At 35.7% G+C, this 23207-nt stretch overlaps 2 protein-coding genes across 4 annotated transcripts in view; both read left to right on the plus strand.

Moving 5' to 3' along the window:
• The window catches only part of LOC132916121 (HIV Tat-specific factor 1 homolog), a 61098-nt gene that overhangs the window by 28878 nt on the left and 9013 nt on the right, over window positions 1-23207 (plus strand). For both annotated transcript variants that reach the window (XM_060975915.1, XM_060975914.1), the window contains exon 4: window positions 19407-19576. In XM_060975915.1, the coding sequence (XP_060831898.1) occupies window positions 19407-19576 (170 nt within the window). The remainder of the gene's footprint in view (window positions 1-19406; window positions 19577-23207) is intronic.
• The window catches only part of LOC132916122 (DNA-directed RNA polymerase II subunit Rpb4-like), a 346958-nt gene continuing 327287 nt past the window's right edge, over window positions 3537-23207 (plus strand). For both annotated transcript variants that reach the window (XM_060975917.1, XM_060975916.1), the window contains exon 1: window positions 3537-3552. The gene's annotated coding sequence lies outside the window, so the exon portion shown is untranslated. The remainder of the gene's footprint in view (window positions 3553-23207) is intronic.

The raw sequence follows: 23207 nt of genomic DNA on the forward strand, positions 1-23207 counted from the left end.
TTTTAAGTGGATTATTACGAAGCAGTTTTGCAATTATAAATAGCATAATAGTCCACGGCGAGAACAGACTTTGCTTATCTTCGAGGTATTATGGGTTGGTACCGATATCTTGAAATCGTTTATTTCTTATTAAATAATAATACTTCGATGAATGAGACTCTCGGAAGCGGGATTGACCAAACGCTTTTGTCGATTCCTTAGTTTCATTATATAAGCTCGTGATCAATCTCCAATTCTCAAGAAATAGAGTGCCAATAAAGACGTTAATCGATATAAATATAATAATTTACAAAATAAACGTTCAAATATCTGAAACAAATTTATTTTGTCGATCTTTAAGCGTGTTACCTAATACTTTATCCGAATATTACGTGAGATGTAGAAGAGAAATTTTCACGTTCATATTTCTGAGATGTGAAACGTTATATAAAGAATCCCTTTTGCATTTAATTAATACGAATGCCTTAGCCAGCAAATATCGAAGGCGATATTTCCACGAATGTATTTATTGGAGTTTCTCGGTGCGAAACGAATTCAGTGTGTTCGGTGAATTTAAATTAGTTGCGCGCTGTCGTGGAATCTTCCTTTCGCGTAAACATCCATGAATCCATGAACGATCTCCGCTGCATTTTATAATAACGTTTCTGGCTAATGGCATCAGATGAATCATGAGCTGCAAGCCACGTCTCGTAGCTGAAATCGCGTAGGCGTCCAGCGCAGCGTGGCCGAATAGTTCGATGATAACACGATCTCCTCATTTAGATAAATTAATCTAACTAGTACCTTGTGCTCTGTTCATACCCAGGCCCCGGTATCCTTTATCCATACATACTGCCAGCTCGAAGCTGTAATTATCTTTCACCAACGGCAGTGGTGTCTCTGAAGCACGGCCACACGCTTGATACTCGTCGATACCCGTTTCATGTCGATGCAATTAAAATAATAGCAGCACCCGGGATCCTAATTTCGCGCAACCTTATGCCAAAGAACGATAGGAATCCGGTGATACAGAGGTTTTCAATAAGAGATCGATGACATATTTTATTAACTTTCAAGAGAATATTGCTGGATCGTAGTTATCGATTTTGAGAATATTTTGGTACATGACGAGTGTAAAAAAAATTCAATGAATATTGACTTTCATCGATAGTCTTCCACAGCGTAGGAATGAAAATTACCCTGCAAGGTAATTTAGGGGTTGTAAAAATATTTGAGTAAATATCTTGGAAATTATTACAGCTAGAGTAACAGTGTAAATGGATAAAGTTAACATTGTTTGGAAATCCAATATAATTCAATATAATCGTAGATGTTAATCAAATATTTTATAATTTTTATTTCGAAATCTTATACTGTATAATTGACAAAAATTCGCACCTCTGGAAATTTGATATTTTTCCCATTTGTCGAGGATTATACGAATTTTCAATTTATTTTTACGCGGAAAGATACCAATGAGCAGAGTTAAGCACCGTCATTTCTTCGTGATGATCGGTGCAACGATAATTACAGGGTTAATGCCTACGTGCAACTCACTCACAAATAAGAGTCTACGAAAGGAGCAAGATTCCCTTAAACATACAGGGTGCGCCGTTAGAATTCGGACAGAATTCAATTTGTAGTTCCCACCATATTAGAATTCAGATGTTTGTGCTGATTGACTCTGAAGTTAGTTAAATATGTTACTAAGTCTTCTATAACCTCAAAATGACAGAACTCGTTAAGCAAAACCCGGAATACGATAGAAGAGCGGCGATTATAGAAAGTCTTCGCGCCGGGAGAACGCCGGTCGAAATTATAAAATTCTTTAGCTACCCAAGATCGACGGTATACGACATTGCTAAGAGATACGCAGCCTCAGAGTGGTTCGAGAAGGGTTCTCCTTCTCCGGCGAGAAAAGTTCAGCGTTGTCTCAAGTGAGGGCGACGTCATGCCTCCGCACTTCTTCCAAAAAGGCGAAAGAATCACAAAGGAGGTTTATTTGGAGGTCCTGAAGACAGTAATAAAGCCGTGGATGGAAATTACGGCTTCTGGAAGGCCGTATTTATTTCAACAAGATGGCGCACCTGCTCACACAAGTCATCTTGTTCAAAATTGGCTCTCTGACAATGTGGACATGTTTTGGTCGAAAGATTTCTGGCCTCCTAACAGTCCCGACCTAAACCCATTGGACTATTACGTGTGGGGCGTTATCGAGAGACAAACTAATAAATGCAGGCACCCCAACGTCAACTCCCTACGAGCTGCTATCGAGTCAGAATTCGCGACAATTAAACGCGACCAGTTGAAGTCAGCGTGCTCGCGCTTTAGAGCAAGAATAGAGCAGGTCATAGAGGCAGAGGGTGGTTACATAGAATAAAAGTTCTCAGCAAGGACCCTTTAAATGAGATATAACAACATTTTCATGTGTTTTTGTGTATTGACTTAAATAAACAACTTTCTGCACAAAACTTCTTTTGTCCGGATTCTAACGGCGCACCCTGTATGTTCGTAGGCGCGCAGGACGTCAGAAGCGCGTTTTCCGCTCTGCCATTATCCAATTACCGAATCGTATCTACCTACGGGATACTGAAATGTAATTTAAGAAAATTACATAACGTCAACCGTTGAAAAATTTTAGCGACGTTCATGACACATGATAATAGGATTTATATATTTTTTTATGAATTTCACAATGTGTCACCGAGATGTCAACTCGGTGTAATCTCAATGGACTGAAAAATGTCTCTTCCATCTATCCGTTTTATTAAACAGTTTCATGAAAAGGAAAAATCATTAAAGCACATCTGAATACAGCGAGCATCGTTTGGTTGAACGAAGTAATGAGAAATCTGAGTGCAAAAGTGATTTGAATAATTAGCACGATGTCATGCAATTATTCATCCTCGACGTATAATAAACTGCAATCAATTATGTAAAATTTTTCATAATCTGGAAAACCGCATGAAACTCACCGATTTAATTGTCGATATTCATTTGCGATTGCTGCACAATCTTGATGTAAAATCAATTTACCGCATTTTTATTATCGAAGCTAACTGCCATCTAAATCAATATCGACTTTTATGCATGTCTTCGTTTTTCAATGATATTCGCATTCCTTTCGTATTTCGAATGATAAAATGTCACAGTCAAATGTTTTTACTGTCTACGATATCCAGTTTTACTCGTAATATTACGTGATCACTTCAGTAGCAATAAGAATATCCAGTAGTAAGATTTATTTAAAGCCATAAATGGATAATTTTCCTATCTTTAATATTCTTTTAAATAATACATAATGTTTCCCTAATAATTCCCTTAATATTTTCTTTTTATATCTTAAAAACATACATTAAAGAATAACCTACAATTATTTTAACTTAAGAACACAAAAAGAGACACTCGTTTTTCTCTAGGGAAGGGAACTTGTAGTCCCTGTATAATAACTTCTACAATTTCTTTTCCTACAGTATGTTTTATACTGTATCTTCTGTAGCAAAATAACATATTCCACTTTGCTTTATCGACGCAATATATTTTATTCACACGATTACAGTCTCCGTTTAAGGAGTCGATAGTAAGATAATTTGCAAGGGATATTGCCTACTAGGACGTCAATTAGTTAAATACGCGAAGAATGTGGTTTCGATTGTGGGTTTAGGTATTGGTAAATTTTGCGCAAAAAACGTTCGCAGAAAAGAATGTGCGTGGTTTCTATGCCGCTTCAGACACGTTAGTAATAAATTAATGTACAACTACGGGAACACGTGTGTTTCTAAGAAAACCTGGACTTCATTCGTCTACGATATAGAATGGAAATAGTTCATGAATAAACCGTGTGGAACGTACGATATATTTTTAACTAGCATGCCACGTCGCGATTATGTCGATCTCCGATCAATGCTGTAAACATTTTGAATTCATTTTGATTCTATTTTAATTGTTACTATTAAAACGTCGATAATTCTGATGTGACATAATTTCGTATTATTGAATTATATTCGCGAAAATGTGAATTACATAAAAATCCTCAGTCCACGAATGAAATGTATCTATAATTCAATAATTTGTTATTAATATAATCCTTATTAATATGACACCACGATGGACATATTATAGATTGCATAAATACATGATAATTACAGTTACAATATTATAATATCGTATAATAATATTCTATTATCTTTGATTCGACATTTGTAATTCATTTACCAGACCATCCTGCACGTATTTTGATTGCATTTTATACGTTCAAAATATTTATGTTCTTTTTAATGCTTTTCAAATGGATTTTTCGCGAAAAGCCTATAAATCGTTTTTCGTTTATATTATTCGTATGGGCAATTTACCATTTATTCGATTTATTTTTCCCGCGAATGTTAGCGCACGCAATTGATAAATATGCGGCGTTTTATTTTATCAGCTTCTGCAACGCTATTTTAAACATCATACGATCTGTGAAAATGTCGTGTCAGTTCGTGCTGCACTTGGGTGCAGGTAATCAACAAGAGATTTAATGTGCATCGGTGACAGATTTGGATAAGCTCCAACTTCTTAATGATGATGGACATTCTCTAACTGTGTCTGCCAACAAAGATGTCACGTTCAATTAAAACTATACCGTGTCTTCAGGACCTTGTGAACCGTCTTCTCATCGATTACGATCAGTGCTGTCTTGAAAATTCGCCTGACATCGTTTAATCTATACTTGACCGTATGTATTAAAAAACGTGTCAAAGTATGTAATAAAAGCGTGGTATAACCACTGTTTGATTGTGTAGAATTAAAAAGAAACAGCCGTCTGAAATTTAAATGGAATATTTATTAAGAATTTTTTTTCTTTTTTCATGTTAAAGTAAAATATCTATACCGCGTTCAATCTGAAAGAATCCTTCGTACTTCACTTTGTAACGAGATTGAAGTCCATTAACGTTAATCTTTAATTCGTGATGTAAAGGGTTAATAATTCCTCCATCGAATCCATCTCGTGTTAGTTTAAATTTTAAACGAACGATGTTTGTACGTAAGAACTCGATTAAAATATAACGTTATATCTGTAATTCGATGGCTATAGTCTCGTTATTGGTACAGAAATATTTATTTTATTAATTAATTATTAATTAAAAAACAGTCGCATCAAATGCTATAGTATTTAAATAAATTGGTTTCTTTTTAGATTTACGATAGCATATTTAGTTACTTGGTAGAAAATATTCGATAACAAATATTCCTGATAAGGGATTGGGCTCTATACTTCGTCCGATGGGAATGTTAATGCTTCTTTAGAATTAATGCGTTTTTTGTGTCGTGCATTGAAAAGGTAAATGGAGAGAAAAATTCATGCGAAAAATCCATTCTTTAAAACTTTGAAACTTTACGTTATCGTTGTACTGGAAGCTTACCAGTGATTTAATGAAATTCGTTGTCGTTAATTATTATCAAATTTCATGACTGACGTACAGACTCACGACGTATTCGCGTTAATTAAAGTCACGTAGAATGGTACACGTATCGACATCAACACAAGGGGGAATCTTGTTAACATTTTTCCTGTTTGCCATTTTTACAATTAGTTATTTATTGCGCTTGTGTCACGCCCTATCACCGCACGAATGAGGTTTATGATTAATAACCGAGCGGATCCAGCTCGTTCTTATTAAATTGTAATTATGAGTGATCGATTCATCGAAGCTTTCGTACCTTACGAGATTGAAAGTCGAAGAACTTTGAAATTAAATTTCCTTGTCTTAATCATGATGTATTAACTTTAATAACATCTTGTTTACAAATCCGAGCAAATTAAAAAGTGGCGATAGAAATTGTTATTGAATCTTCTTATTTGACAAATGCAGAAGATGAACGCGATAAGTTGCATTTTCTATATTTTGGATTGCTATTTAGAAACGCATAAAGTGCATATAATACGTAAAAATATATAACATTAATATTATAAAAATTATAAAATACAGTGCTTCTTATTATATTTAATAAGTAATATAATTCCTAGATTTCACTATCCTAATTACGTTCGTAAGTATATGAATTCGTATAAATAGCCACACTTTACTAGTACCGAATGTTTCACCTAGAGTCTGTTATCATCGATTTTTCTAATTAACATCGATTTCCTCGTATTTGGATTTAGTATAGTTGCAGTGTGACTGATCACAGTCCTCGATGTAATTGCTCATTATTAATACCGGGAATTTCTTGTAAGAAGCCCGTCCACTTTCGATACGAGCCTTCTTCCCCCCAGTGAACGTGAACAGAGAATCAATTGTATATATAAACGCGTATAAATAATGTTAACATTTAAATATCGCAAATGCGCTGACCATTACGTAATGTGTTTTAAACATGAGTCAAATGCTGTATCCTGATATCTGAGAATCGTATTATGTGCTAACCTTGATGGTAGTTAGGAGGAATGGTAATTAGTATGTAGTATGTAATTACATAATCAAATCCAACGCGTCTGATATTTTGACATGATTCGCTGTTCTCAGACTTTGGATTCTTTCTTCATCTCGTACATTTTCATTTCTATGGAATTTAGTTTATTGATTTCAGGACAAATTTTGATGGAGCCTAAGGATTAATATTTTTATTGTTTAATTTTATTTTTTGTCTCTTTTTTATCTATTTTTTTTTTTTTTTTTAGAGAGAGAACTATGAGAAGTACAAGATTAATTAATGTTTTTTTAACAGAGGTAACATTAATAATTTAAGCATTAAAATTTGTATGGAAACAATGGTATTTTGGAACATGTGTTAATTACATTGAAGGATAAGGATGGTTAGATCATCGAAGTCATTGTGTCTTGACCAATTGATATTCGATCTGCTTTAAATAGTTCAAGGCTACCTATTAATAATAACTGCCGTTCGCTTGAAATTAACGGTATTGAATGTTGCTTACGCAATGGCTTAATAAAAATTACTTCCCGGAAAAATTCTAACGATATTTCCTTGAACTACTTAATTCTTCTATAATAAGAAGTGTTTTTATGCTGTACCTTATTAAAAGATTGCTAAAAGCATGCGCTTCCTTACTTGATGCTGATCCAAAGAAAATTGAACGCGTAGATGAAACGTTAAAACGTGCAAAATACAATTTGATAAGTAAATTGGCATAATATAAATTTGTAATATCGCATTTAATTTATTTAGCGTTTAATATAATTATTTCTAAACTGTAAATTTATAAAAGTTTTCTTGTTACCTCGGAATAATAAGATCAAGTTATATATATTCTGAAGCGTAAAATCATATTTCTGTGTGTTATGCTTTTGAAAAGAACAGAATATTTATTTTAAATGCCGCTGCGTCCCTTGTGTCATTTTTTCAACTTGGAAAAAGTATGGGAAAGATGAAAATTCCAAATTCCAAGCGAAAAGATTACTAGTATCGGCTTGCAAGGGGACTAACGATGCACCGCACAGGACGATACGATAGCAACACGCTCGATAATACTCTAGCCAGTTGTGTAAATCAAATTTTACCCTTACGGACAGTTCCATTGATAATCGCGTGCACGAAGGTCAGTCAACTCCATGTGGTAATAATTTACATGGTCAGGAGACAAGCTAAAACTGTGCATACTTGTGCACACACAGTCACGGAAGATGAGAAACTTCAGCTAGCTGAATTTACACTGCTCCACCGCGCGACGTGGCGAACACAAGAGGAACAGAGAATGTTTCACAGGTTTTGTTTGAAGTAGCCCGTAACCTACACGATTTTGCTATTTTCCTCCATATAAGAATCGAGACTCGCTACTTTCCTTCTACCGTTACTTCGTATTTTGTATTCTTCTTTACCGCTTCTCCTTCCTTTTCCGCTTTTGTTTACAGAAAGGATCGCAGCTGCGAACTATGGATTTCCGTCGTTTTTTCGATACACGAAGCCCCGAAGTGCTGCAGCTCGATTTAGAGACGTTATTTATGGGTACGGTTTTCGGTAGCGTTTCCACGAGGAACTTGTTCCATTCGTTGCTGAATAGGGTGATGTTTCTTAAAGCCGGCGATCCACCGACGCTAACGTGACACGCTTATTTTGATGGAACTTTATAGATACGTGATGTAGCCATTTATAATCGTAAGAATATACTAGTCCCGCGAGCCAGTGATAGGAATGTTAGGCTAATTTCAGTAAAATTTATTTTAACATTATTCTGCTATTTCTGTCTGCGGGTCAATGCCCGACAGAAGGAGCGTTTCAATTGTGCCAAAAAGATAGTGTCGTTGACTGAAATCATTTACGTTTAAACTTCTCGTATCGATGGTTTATAGTATAAAATACAAGGAAAACGTAGTCTGCCAAGTCTGCCAGCGGAATGAATGCAATCTGTCACGATGACTTCTCTTTTCTTCCTGATCAAATAATCCAATTTTTTGTAATGAAATACAATATACGATCGTACAGGCACAGTTTCGATCGATTAATGTTCGTGAATGCCGTGTGTTTTCAATATGTGGAAGGGATGTGTTAAAGAAATTGTTACAAGAGATAACAGTAGAACAGAATATTATATGGAGAGAGAAACTAAACTATATATGAAAAATACGGTGTATGGAAGCAGGCGTATACAGAATTTTGATTGGTTTTTAACGTTAGGGTTTAACATCTGCAAGAGTTGCGTCCTCTTCGCACGAAAAAATTATGGTTACCTTGACGCATCTAATCAGTAGCTGATCGCAAGAACGTAACCTAAGAAGGTAAAAAAGAAACGAAATATTTTATTAGATTTCCTCCATGAAGTTAAAGAATTTTCATGTGAAATATTTTTCCATGTTTTCAATAGTTAAAAAAATAATGGCGTGTATGCGAGTAAACCGAGCATTGCTGCGGTTGTCAGTGCTGTTTCAACTATTCACTGTTCACTCTGGAGTATGAGATCGCCGTTTTTCCATGAATCGTCTGCTGTGTTCGTTCAAAGTGAAACAGTGTAAATTCGCCTTAAGCCGATCCGAGCTTAACCGAACCAAACTGCGTAGCGCTAAATTGCCACAGTTCTCGACATAGACCCTTTGTATCTGTTTCAAAAGGCAATATTTAACAGTTTAACACATAGCATTTCAGTTGCGAACAAGACCACCATCCGTGCTTTCTATTCCCACGAAATTTCTTTCCTAAAAATCAGTAAATTTGAAGCGCAATATCTCAAAAACTAATTGAAATCGACCGTATACATGAAAGGTTAATGAATTCGTCTTCGGAAGCATTATCGAACGATCTGAAGAGAAATAAAATGAATTTGATTTGCATACAGCAAATTTAGGATGTGCACGGCGCGCCGCAATCATCAGGTCCTCCGCAGATGGCTCAGTGCAGTAGAAACAACAAATAGCTATGGAGTTTGCCAACGGGTGGGTCATGTAAGATTCATATAAAATGGATCATAAAAATTTTGCTATCTGTTTTTTATTATCCATATATTTACTAAATTTGCTTTTTTTAAATTAGGACGTTTGGCGTTTACAACACTAAATATTTAGTTTATTCGTTTTTTGTTATTCGAATAAATTTTTATCGCTAATCGTAACAAGTTTATAAACTGGCAACTGACGAGCAGAAATAGTAGCGTGGCGTGGACTGAAAGGCTCCCGTGGTGGGCCTTGTGAGGTCTCCGAAAAATTATTCACGATGAAATCTCGTATTAGTCCGAGCCAAATGGGCCTTCCAGGTACTTGAATTTGGCTTCGATGAAAAAGGTTTCATGTATTTGTATCGAATCGGTTTTTCAAATGGCCCGGCCAATTTAGCTCGCCAATAAGAAGGATTCCGTATAAATGCAACCTGCCGGTGGATCTCCGGCTTTAGAAACGTTCTGTGTATCGTATTTTATGTTTTCAACGTTGTGGCCATATTTACTTCTTTGTGCATTGACGTTTATGGATTTTCATGCAAGTTGAGACTTCTTTGCGGTTTTATGACTTGCTCTTTAAATTTTGAAGTGCGGTTTTACGAATGCAGAATGGAATGGAACGTTAACGTAATCATAAAAGGACTAATAGAGATTCCATTATGATATTGGAATAAGAAGTGGTTATAAAAATTGAAGTAACACAGAAAACGATACTCTAATTGCTTTCAGCAGAATATAAAAATACGTAATGAAATTATTGATATTTCGTAAATGCACATATACACTGAATAATTTAGCGTATTATCAACATATATCTTGCATAACTAGTTCTAGTTGCATGAACATTCACAGTCAAGACATTAAATAGCACTTTTAATTTTTGTTTTTCTCGTTCTTTCCCAACCGGAAAAATTAAACGATACTTAAAATATACCTGTTTCTCTTATAAATTTCACGATTCCAATTTGAAGACATACGTTCAGATAGAACCAAGATACAGTGAATAAAAGTTTATCAAACTCGACGGTATTAAAAGTTGGCGAACTATGTTATCTCGAAACTTCTTACACCTGTTTAGCATGCCAAGAACTTGGTTCACACGCTCGTTGCAACTTATGTAGATGCTTCTTCTCCTAATTTTGTGCGCTAGGTTTGTCATCGCATCGCCGATCTTGAAAGTGCTATTAAGATGTGATTATTATCTTTGTGAACAGGGTAACGTGCAACCCTTTGAGTTACATGCTCTTCACGGCTTCTCAATTTTCTCTCATTACTTCTTTGCCATAATCGTGACTGTGTGTGTTATTAGCCACCAACAACACGAGTAACACAAGGATCGAGAGCTTCACGCGCACTATGCACACTGTGGTACAATTGATGGAACTGATATCGTAAGGTCATAAATTCTTATACATTTCAAAATTTTTTCATTAAAACTGTACTGCTTACAGCGTCTCAGTAAAATTGTACGGTATTAAGTTCCTGTCCGTCTTTGCTCAATCGCAGCCGGACTTTTATCGTACTCTTGGTAGAGACGAAAGTAGAAAAGTCCGAGTTCTTATCATATACTTCCTGAACTGCGTTCTAGATTTTTACTTCCTATAAAGAGTCACAAATTATTCGCTTTAATCGTATCTTCAATATTTTAGAACACACTTAATAATTCGAAACGTAACTTTACCTCTTACCGAGTTTATTTGGATTGATTTTACGATCCTATTATGTTTCTTCTAGCGACTATACACCGTGATGCATAGTGTTGCATACTTGCCAGGCGAATGCATGTAATTCAATGCGAGTCAGCAATTGGTGTAATGTAAGTGCAGTATAACCGCGGGAAGTGCGCTGGGTGGTCTGATTATATGAGATCTAGGTCTAAGATCCGAGCATCAAGCGGCGAGTAAAGATTGCATGCCTGCTTGCTTACATCTAGCTGCGTCACGTGCGCAAAATTAGCTTTACACTCCTAACGCCTTTTAATTCTTCGAGTCGTTGGAAAGCGAGGACCTTTCGCTTAGAATCTTCCACGAAAGTGAAACGCGAGGGCTTTGTTGTATTCTTTCGGGTTACCTACTTGTTGATTTATCAGAAGATCAGGGTAGTTTGAATCAAAATAATGGAAGAACGAAGTTGACGAGTCTCGTGACTTGTACGAGATTTTATATTTATTATTCTGCGTTTTATTAATTGGAAAGTAGTTCTCTTCGAATACCTAACATATGTACGAGGAACATACTAATTACACGTAGCATACTTTCTATTACTTTTTCATCGAAAGTTAGTTGTAGTAATAGAAAAGTGGTGTATCTAGAAGCTCGTCGTTCGTTGTTTTCTTGCCGTGACACGTTCTTTTCGCTTCGATCGAGCGTTTATTATTTATTTTTATCATTAGCAACGTCGACAACCGGTGTAGCTTTCGCGGAAATATCGCTGCTTCTAGCAACGATAGCTCAGTTTCGCTAAAATGTGTACAAAAACGGACCAACTCTTGGGTCTAGTACTGTACAGGTTTTCGATGTTTATGATAAGAAATAAAAATAGTATCGGAGGCCGATAGTCTGGCATCTACTGACCGATCGTTAATCTATAAATGTCGAGTTGTAATCTGCGCTTGTATAATAACGATCAGCAGTCTGTTTCATCAATTCGCAAAAATGTTTTACAAACTTATTGCACAAGCAATGTGAAGTTTGTTTTATCGCAGATTTTCTATCGGTCTTTTGATACGTTTGCTTTTATAGATATTCTATATACGTGTATCAGTAACAATAGTTTAACAATTACATTATGTAATAACGTAATCGAAGATTTCTCTATTACAAAAATGATCATTATTCGTTTAATTTGAGAGGTACGTGTGTGTATCTGTGTACATATAATAAAATTAAAAAAACTTTTTTCGACAATTTTCAAGAGAGATATAACAATTTGATTGGAAAATACTAATGTTAAAAATATCGTAATTGATCATATTTGATATTGCTTTCTCTCACGTTATAAATGATAAATTAATATAATTTGTGGACTTCGTATGAGATTGAATTTCATTTATTTTATTAAAGTATTCGTTACTTCGCTTTTGTTAATTGATATTCTATTATACGATTTCAATAACTTACATTTTCCCATTTCCGTGCCATTTCGACAACACAAGTAGATAACAAAAAGGGAGACCGGTTCTTGTAGCTTGTGAAGCTTGTATTTATTGAATCTGACATTCACATTGAAATGTTTCAGATAGCTACTTCAAAGGGACATTGGAACGTTTGAAGTCTTCAATTCTTTTAAAATTTTGAAATATTTCATTTTTTAAAATTCACAGAACATTTTATTAAATTTATGTGAAACGGAAAATGTATCAAAATTTTAATTATTTAAAATTAGAAAGACGCTATTTAATTTTTTCTGCTGTGGCTAATTCGCGATTCAACGGTAGCAGTTGAGCTCATCAAGTTAAGTGCATATTCGATAAAGTTATTACACTGCTTCTTCTGTTATTAATAAAGTTATTTTGCTAATATGTGATGTTATTAGTACACGTTTTTACGTTTTACTTTGCAGTGCTGTTATTGGCAATGACACAATTCCGATGCTAATTTGTACCTTGATTCAATCACGAATAAAATCAGTGTTGCTTGGTTTGTTAAAATCCGTACGTGACACTTCCGATACTCCCTTTTCAGATATGACGATCTCAGGTCAACTATTCTGCCCTTGTGAATTGTCGTATTGTCGTCATTTGCGTAATTATCAAAGCTTTGCTGTTTGATGAGTGTCGTCACGACGACTCGAAGAAAACTGTTGGCTCGAAAGACTGGAAATAAACTGCAAAATCGTAGAAAGTAACGAAATATTTGTTTAATACTTGTTAGCAAAACTCTTAAAAAGATGTCGTTGTTAAGTAGTTTTCTTTTTCCGTGATCAATAGCGTCGATGAATAGTGCAATTGTTGTCGATGATCTTACGTACATTGTAATATTTGTCATACGTTAACTTTATCTTTTACGACAAATGGATATGAAGTGTCTCGTTTACGATGTTCTGTTCCTGTTCGTCATCAGCTAATGACGTTAGGATGTTAAATTAACGCAACTGCTATTTATTTAGCTGCTTACGCGAGTTCCTTAAACTCTTTCTTTATAATGTGGGAATTATTCGTAAGATTTAATGGACTTGATTTTTGTTCTAATTTTAATTTCATTTCGTCAACTGTGACAGTAGTAATTAATATTGAAACTAAATCTCTGACTCGTCGTCACGTTATCTTTAAACAGTTCAAGATAATCAGTGGAGGAGACAGTGGATAATATAACGATATGAAATCGCAACCAAGAACCAAAAAAAGATATGCTTTGTCGGTATTATATGAATCATCTCGTATCTATATTTCTTAATACTCAGTTTTCTTACGTTTTCTTACGGGATAACAAATCTCACACAGAAGTATTTATCATCTGACGTGAATTCGTTAGTCAGAAAGAAAAAGCAAAGAAGTTGGAAGGTTTATAGAGAAAAATGAACGTCTCAGTCGAAAGGTTTCCTCGTTCTTCGAAGAATACAACTAGAGCAAATATTTATTTCGCAAAAATATCACGGCAAAATTTCGCTTTCCGACGAGCGTAATTCTTCGGCAAATAATCAGCGATTTCAACGATCATAAATCCGTAACAGAAGCGCCATAAATGCTCTCGCGTAAATTACGGTTGTCCGTCTTCTTTTTCGGTGAGAAACGAAATCGCGTTGTATCATCTGGCATAGTTGAACGATGACGTAGCGATAACGCGTATAGAATTTTTGATGAAAGTATTGTTCAAAGAGATGGTGTTTGCGAGATATTGATTCGATGGCGGGCGCTAGCATTTTGCAAACAGCGCGGCCATACGTACACGCCAATCTTGCCCAGGCGTAAATTCGAACGCGTCGTCATTTGAATCTAAAATAACCTACGCTTGATCCGTGTTAAAATTCCGCTTTTTTCGTAGCTTAACTCATGCACGTGAATTTACAGACGAAAAGCTTAACTCGTGCGAAAAACTGAAAAATTTGCACGAAGATGAAATCATAGAATAATTATTACGAAATAATAGAAAAATTATTAAATGACTGAAATTTCTTAGAATCGATCCTGTCATAACGTTTTACTCCATTCTAACACAGGATAGAATCGCCCATATTTCGAATATGGAATCTGTCCATATTTCGCATACTTTCGAGCGATAGTGTATACGTTCGCCACTGTATTTACAGAATTAATATATTCGATAATATACGGATCAAATGATTCATGTTCATAGTCTTCGCTAGATACTAACCTTCAGTCTCGAATGGTCGACGCTTTAACTCACACCTATGTCCATGAACTCCCTGATACTTTGACATTACTTCAGGGTCACTTTCGCGTGCGTTCCCCTTTTGGTCATGTCAACCCATTGGAACCCTAAAAATAGTACCGTAGGTGCCGCTTGAACGGCCGAACAAGCAACGGGAGGTGAAGAAGGGTGATAAAACTATGGCTGTGGGTGTACGACGATACGCGTATTACGTCCCTTTAAGCGAGGCAAAAATGAAACTTTTCTCGGTCGGTGGCGCAAATAGTTGTCGTAGAAAATTTGTACAAATGTATTCAAATATTATACGAAACTTTTTAAAATTTCGTTAGCACCGTAATAAAACGTGATTATATTAATCTTCGAAATCAACGCGAGAACGTTCGTAAACGTTAGGAAATATTTCGAGGGCCAAGCCGATCAATTTCATTTTTGATGAAACTCGATTTACATAATTATTATTCGACGTTTCAAAAAGAGCGAAGAAAGAAGGACTTGGTAAAATTCCTTCTTTCCTCCTGACTGGTAGAAGTTATACCCTCGTAGAAAACTACGTCCATTGTACTGTCAATATGCACGATATATTTCGCCATTTATCACGTTACTAACAGCCAATTAAATAGTCTGTTTTCAAACGTAGATCGCTCAGAAATCATTCGTAAGAAATTTTTATAATAAAATGAAATATTTTCAAATACTTTCGCGAAACGCACACCCCGTAGGTGGAAATCAGAAACACGAAGTCCTGGGAAGCAGACAATGAGCAGCAGCAGGAGGAGTATCTTACCAAGGACGCGTGGGTTCATTCAGCGAGAAGGGCTTCTGATTTTTGCCTGTCTACGCGGTCGTTGATATTATATTCCTTGCGGCTATACGTCATCGCGTGGGCGGAAGAACGACGATAAAACGGTGGGTGGGTCAGGCTATAACGTTTTGCTCTTCCATCATCTTTTGATTCGATCTTTGTCGTTCGTGTCAGCCAAAGGATAGGGAAGCTTCTGGATTTCGTACGGGCCGATAAATCAGTCGTTTCGATCCTCTACGTCTTGTTCGCGCTGGTCCGAACCGACAGGTTGTAACAGATACAAATTGCTTCGAGTATTTTCCTCTTGGATTTTGAATGAACTTGTAGTATTTGCGGGCGGTTTTTGGCGTGCTTCGTGTTCGGATATGAATTCACAGGGATCAGAAATGTTGTTAGGTTCGTTCGATATGCTTGGAATTTGTTCGCTTAGGAATCCTCGCTTTGTTCTTCGTTCGCAGAATTTCCGCTAGTTGATAATTTGGTTCGAGCTTTTCTGCCTATCTAGAGAAATAATTCGAATGTTTTAACGCTCGCTTTAGTATATGAGCATCCTTAACTTTTCATTGTTGCTAGAAGAACTAAAATTATTTAATACATTAAATATACTTCTATGACTCGTACGAGATTTTTATAAGAATTGCTTATTCTATAACAATTCTATTTTATCGATATTTTATAATAAAATCAAACGATTTCGCGATGATATGATTGACAAAAATTAATTTCTTTTACAAGTTGCAACGAGTCGGTTGAATTTTTCTGCTGCTGCTTTTAGCCGTAAATATCTTCTCTTATATTCTTTCGTAATTTTTTTCATATCCTGCCATTTCACAGCTATTAGTGTGGTTACGAGAAGCAATCTCCTACTCAAATGGCTTTCAATATCAGACTACGTCAGTTTATTGTTATTTTTCCGCGGTGCACATTACAGTCCGGCAATATACGTCAATAGTATCAGTATGATTGTTCTCTGCTAGTTATCTGCGTTGCATGATCGAATTCAATAAGCAGTTTGTTATTCAGTGGTATTACGTGAGCATGATTCGAAAGTGAATTCCTTGCTGTATTTCCTGGACATTGAAGGTCGTTAGAAAATAAAAGTACTTCAAAGTCCACGAAAGGAGTAGACGTGATCGTGAAAAAATAAATTTTCCATATTTAACAAACCAGCTGCGTGATCTTGTTTTCTTTGATTCAAGATTAAACGTAGAACCTAACGATTGCAAAAGAGGGTTTTGTAAACGCCACTTTGAAATTTTACGTAATTCACTAACGAATAATTTGCCAGAGTACTTTTCTAGGTCATTGTTACCAGAGAGAGTCGTTTCGTTATCGCTGTTGCGTCATCGTCCAAGTTGGCGCCGCTAAATCTACATATTTAGTCATTCAATGAAATTACTGGGATAGCGTGTCTGCGCGACTGTTATATACATCGCTGAGTTTTCGAAAGGTCAGGAAAACGGGAAAAAACGAGAAATTGCGGAACGTTGCACTCGAAGATAATTGAAAAAGAATCGCGAAATAATCGTGCCGGAAACCGATTAAAATAGATTTTTTAAACGCGTCAATTGGATCGTAACTATCTCTGACTCTGCATAAATTTTTTTTTTTTTTTTTTTTTTATAACGTTTATTGTCCAAGAAGATGAGTATTACATGTGTATGTTGTTCACAATAAACAATGAATTTCGGTTGTAGGGTGGATTAGGCAAAAGTACCGATACGCGTCGGTACGACGTAGCCATGGTCTAATATGTGTCGTGGGTTTTCGGTTTTTGCGTTTATTTTTTTGTTTTTTTTTGGGTTTAAGTCGCATTGGTGCGTGATTTTTGTGTATTCTTATGTGTGTTGTATTTTGTCCTGAAACTTGGCCGCAAAACAGGACTCCTCGGTGTATTACTTTTATGCGTTGTGGGATTTTGGGGGGGGGGGGGTGAGTGGGAAGGGGAGGGGGGTGTTAAATTATATTATTTACAATGATTATAGTATTTACATATTTACAGTACTTACATCTAGGTTACACGGTGGTAGGAATGGTTTTTTTGTCGACTCTGCATAAATGTGGCTTTTCTGGTGACCGATTCTTATCACCGAACAAGTCTTGTACACGTTACGTCCCGTTTATTAGCCAATGACGTTATCCGTTTCTTATTCGTGGCACGTCGTTCGTATAATTCGTTCCGCGATGAAGAGGCTCACCAAAAAACCATGGAAATCGTACACGACGAGATTCCAAGAAACTGTACCTGCACAGCGGTCGCTTGTCAATTGTGAAAGTTCAGTTGTTTGTCGGTACACGTCGCAAGCACGCACGAGAATACGAGATGCGTTAGGATCTAGTCGTTCCGTCGGTTTACAATCTTTCTGATTCAGGTTTCTATTTGACTGATTTACATTCTACGAAAATAAAATTACGTAGACTACACTTTTTCTTCATTCTGTTTGTTTATTTGTTTGTATCTACAAAAGACAAGTTATAAATTGTAGATAATTTATATGCCTCTACCTAAAGTATACTCTCTATGCATTCGTTTCTTTGTTCCATATTTTGTCAGGCAGAAAACGACTCGATCAAAGTCTTGATGCGAGATAGCGAGGATGTACGGTGATCATCGAGCTACTTGATATCTCACCGAATAAAAATTGCACCGAATAAGCGGTTGATTTATCCGCGTTCACCTTTTTGTAACAACAACCACCAGGTTAATACGATGATAAATTTAAGAAAAACTCTACGTTCAAGATCTGATTCCGAAGGCTCGTTTCTTTACAAATGTTATTCGAAAAGGTTATGAAATCACGGTTAAAAGTATGGAACTCGAAGCTACTACAAAGACTGGAAGCAGCGCGCGTTTGAAAATAAATCTGACAGGTCCACCGGATCTGTCTGTTCCGCGATACGATGTTCGCCATTTCTAGTACCAATCTGGTATTTTTATACGATTTAAGCAACGATTGGTAATATGCACTGATTCCATTTGAATTTATTACTAGCCAATATGAGCAATTACGATAGCTACGATTTTTTTACTTGAGCGTTCGATACATTTTCAATGCGATTTGTCAGTGATTCAATATCTACGTTTGTCGAATGAATGAAATATGTATCAAGTTGAGTAATATATCCATTTATCCTTCGATGATCGTGTAATGTAGGATCTAAATGGAAAGAATAATTTAAAGCAAAAATATATTTCGGTTTTCATCACGATTTAAAACTGAAAGCGTTTCAGTAATATGAAATATAGGTCGTGAATGATTAAATTAATGGCTTTTTTTTGTCAATGTGTTTAAACGAGTCTCGCCGAATCTGTAGACTTTCTGTTTGCGTGACCTGTTAAACAGTTGAGCGTCTGGTTTTTTACATTGCCCGTTAATTATCGATGGTACATGCCTTACAAAAAGCATATTATTCCTCTCGGTACACCGATTTCATAAATCATGTAACCCGTCTGGAAGTCAACGTCATTTTATTTAGGAGTGAAGAGGACGAATTAATTGATATCGTAGAGTGCAAATTGACAGCAAAGTGGCCTAACAGATGTTTTTTCCTTCTCGATTAACACTTTACGTAATATCTGCGTCCTTGTTTAAACGGTACTTGCACGCGTAAATTTTGTGAAAAATAAAATTTTGAAATCGAGTAGCTCGTACGAATCGAACAAAATGTAGAAATACGTAGATTTATAAGATAATATCAAATGCATTATTTTTAGAAGTAGAAAACATTATATCAGAGTGAGATTAGATTAAACAGAAATTACTTTTCCATAGGATTTAAAAGTATGACAATTTTCTTTTCGCTTAATCTAGGACGAGAAGAAACTTAGTCGTTTTTATCAAGCACACTCTCTTCGCGATATTGTCTCTTGTATTTAATTAACCTTTCGTTTTTTCTTCAATCTTTTTTTTTATTTTTTGTTCAGGTCGAATCGGTGGATTTGGCGTTAAAGATCTTGGATAAGTCTCAAATCAGGGGTAAAACGTTGTCTGTTCAGAGGGCAAAGTTTCAAATGAAGGGAGACGCGTACGATCCAGCCTTGAAACCGAAACGGAAAAAAAAGGATAAGGAGCGACAGAAAAAGTTGCAAGATAAGTAAGTCACATACCGTAGATATTTCATTCTTTTTTAAGATGGATTTTTAATCGTAAATTAGGACGAAGGTAAGACCGTAACTGAATTACTTTGCTTTTCGTAATTTTATTATCATTTTTTATCGAGCGATAAGCAAATCACTATGCAAAGAAAGAAGAGAAGAAATTCATTTAGCTTAAAATATTGAGGAAGGTATAATAAATTTTTCAATTTATTGCGAAGGAATATTGCAGTTGTAGCTTCTATCTTATTAAGACAGAAGGAAAAGGAAAGAAATTTATTTATTTTAAAATAATTTATTATAAATATATTATGAACGAGTTTCCAATACCGATAATAGTATCGAGTACGGCATAAATTTGGAGTTTAAATTCACATTTTTCACGAGTGTTTCTTACCGCGATATTGCCTTTATCTTACAAGTCTATTTCTCTACTGCATCTAACTTTATTACAGTATTTTGTATTCTGCCTGTAAAAACTTTAAACAAAGTATATTACGTGATTTTACGGTTCCAAGCGCGCTGTGATTATAGAACCATCACTTCGGTTTTTTCACTGTCAGAAACCGTGAAGAATCCGCGATCAGAGTGAACTCTCGCATCGAGCAACTCCGTAAAATCGCCTCTTAAACCATTTCGAGCGTTTCTTTCCATTCATGTCGGTTCATTCATCTTTTCGTGTTGGCAGCCGTCTAAGAATCTGTATCGTATGTTACCGCTCAATCTCCGTGGTATCGAGATACGTGTCATCTTCACGCTCGATTTACGCTAGTCTCTAGTTACCGTATACTTACACTTTGGCTAACGCAAATATTATTCCGCGCCCTTGGAGGATTGATTTACTACCAAGTGTCAGTGTATTGACACTTCGATTGGACATCGTTTAACCTATTTTTCATTTTACGTATTCCTCCGTGTAGAAATAAAATAGATTAGTATTCTAAAATGCATAAAATTTGAATACGTTACGGTAGAAAATTGCAAAAAATAATTTAATATCGAATTGGTATCGGTAGAAATTGTGTCGACGAGTTGTACAATTATTTAACTTGCTATTTTTAGGTCAATTAATTTCGGACGTTTAACTTGTATTTTCATTTTATATCTTAGGCGTTAAATGCCACCTATGGCCTAATCTAACAAAAGTTAAAACGATAAGAAAAATTATACAGTGTCGCGAAAAATTATATTTAAGTATAGATGCCTCTCCTCCTTTCAACATTTCTAAAAGAAGAAAAATGACAAATTCTTTCTATCCTCGTGCTTCTCAAAATTCCGGCCCTCCAATCTCGTTCCATCTAGCCTGACCCAGCTACAGAAATAGAAGTGTAGCAAATTGTCCAAAACGAATCAAATCATTTCGCTGTTTCATTTTTCTCTTCGTTACGAAATGGAATGTGTTCGCCAGTGGCCATCGTTGAAACTCGGTTGTCTTGGCACGAACCGGATGCCACGAGGGTCCAAGTTGCTCGAGATGCCGCCAGACTGCTTGGCGTTGGCGGATTCCGGTAAAAGCAGCTGCACGAGTCGATTACTCACGCCGTGCCTGAACGTTACGGGCCGCGTGTATAACGCGCTTCGCGTCGCATCACACCGCTGTATTTTCTTACACGCGTCTACTTTCCTTTCTCAACTGCGAGCAAAAAGGCGCGGCTCTCTTCTCATCTCGCGGACCAGACATATGCGATGCTGCATCACGATGCACCGTATACCTTTCCTATGTCTTTTTCTTCTCGGCGATCGACGAGCGTCTTCCGGATGTTCGCGAGGCAAATGAATCTACTTGCCGAGTTTCTTACAAGATCTCGCCTTTTGCAATTTTTGACAATTTTTCAGGCGTTGTAGAATTCTCTTGGCAAACGAACACAGCGATTCGTATTTGCTTCGGATTTGATAGCTTGGAATGTTATTGCCTCGAAAGCTTTGTCGTTAGGCTGCGCACTCGCATCAATGGGAAATTTAAAGGTGCGAAAGAGGAGCGTGATTAACGCGCATCACGAAACACAGGTTTCATTTTTGGAATTTATCGCGGAAGAACGGGGAACAGTTTGGAAGTTTAGAAAATATAAGGGCGCTTTGATCTTTGTCGTCGATAGGAGGATGGGAGGAAAATGGCATAACGTGCAAATTTTGCATTCACCCTAAATGTTAATAAAGATCGCACGTTTCTTTTTCACGGGGTGAGATTACATGGAATTCAAACGCAATTGGTACGAGCTTTCTCTCAAGTGCGTCGTGCTTTCCCAATACCGCAGTTTTTTCACGACGAATGTATGCAAAAAGTGGTATGCAGCACTTTGGTAAACGCGTTGGCGAAATTTTCTTTTGAGAAGGAAACCTGTTACAAATTTTCTATGGGTTTTGCTCGTATATTATAATGTTTCAATTGCGTTACAAAAGTTATTTTAATTTATTATATAAATATATAGAATACAATCTTTTAGTCGAGGAAGATTTCTATAAATTTTTATAGCGTTTCCCTTTCTTAATTGAAATAGGTATTGTTGGAATACAACGATATTTCACGCGTTGGCGAAATTTTCTTTTGAGAAGGAAACCTGTTACAAATTTTCTATGGGGTTTGCTCGTGTATTACATATAATGTTTCAATTGCGTTACAAAAGTTACTTTAATTTATTATATAAATATGTAGAATACAATCTTTTAGTCGAGGAAGATTTCTATAAATCTTTATAGCGTTTCCCTCTCTTAATTGAAATAGGTATTGTTGGAATACAACGATATTTCACGCGTTGGCGAAATTTTCTTTTGAGAAGGAAACCTGTTACAAATTTTCTATGGGTTTTGCTCGTGTATTATAATGTTTCAATTGCGTTACAAAAGTTAGTTTAATTTATTATATAAATATATAGAATACAATTTTTTAGTCGAGGAAGATTTCTATAAATTTTTATAGCGTTTCCCTCTCTTAATTGAAATAGGTATTGTTGGAATACAACGATATTTCACGCGTTGGCGAAATTTTCTTTTGAGAAGGAAACCTGTTACAAATTTTCTATGGGGTTTGCTCGTGTATTACATGTAATGTTTCAATTGCGTTACAAAAGTTATTTTAATTTATTATATAAATATATAGAATACAATCTTTTAGTCGAGGAAGATTTCTATAAATCTTTATAGCGTTTCTCTCTCTTAATTGAAATAGGTATTGTTGGAATACAACGATATTTCACGCGTTGGCGAAATTTTCTTTTGAGAAGGAAACCTGTTACAAATTTTCTATGGGTTTTGCTCGTGTATTACATATAATGTTTCAATTGCGTTACAAAAGTTATTTTAATTTATTATATAAATATATAGAATACAATCTTTTAGTCGAGGAAGATTTCTATAAATTTTTATAGCGTTTCCCTCTCTTAATTGAAATAGGTATTGTTGGAATACAACGATATTTCACGCGTTGGCGAAATTTTCTTTTGAGAAGGAAACCTGTTACAAATTTTCTATGGGGTTTGCTCGTGTATTACATATAATGTTTCAATTGCGTTACAAAAGTTATTTTAATTTATTATATAAATATATAGAATACAATCTTTTAGTCGAGGAAGATTTCTATAAATCTTTATAGTGTTTCCCTCTCTTAATTGAAATAGGTATTGTTGGAATACA

This window comes from Bombus pascuorum, chromosome 1, assembly GCF_905332965.1.
Source record: "Bombus pascuorum chromosome 1, iyBomPasc1.1, whole genome shotgun sequence".
NCBI lineage: Eukaryota > Metazoa > Arthropoda > Insecta > Hymenoptera > Apidae > Bombus > Bombus pascuorum.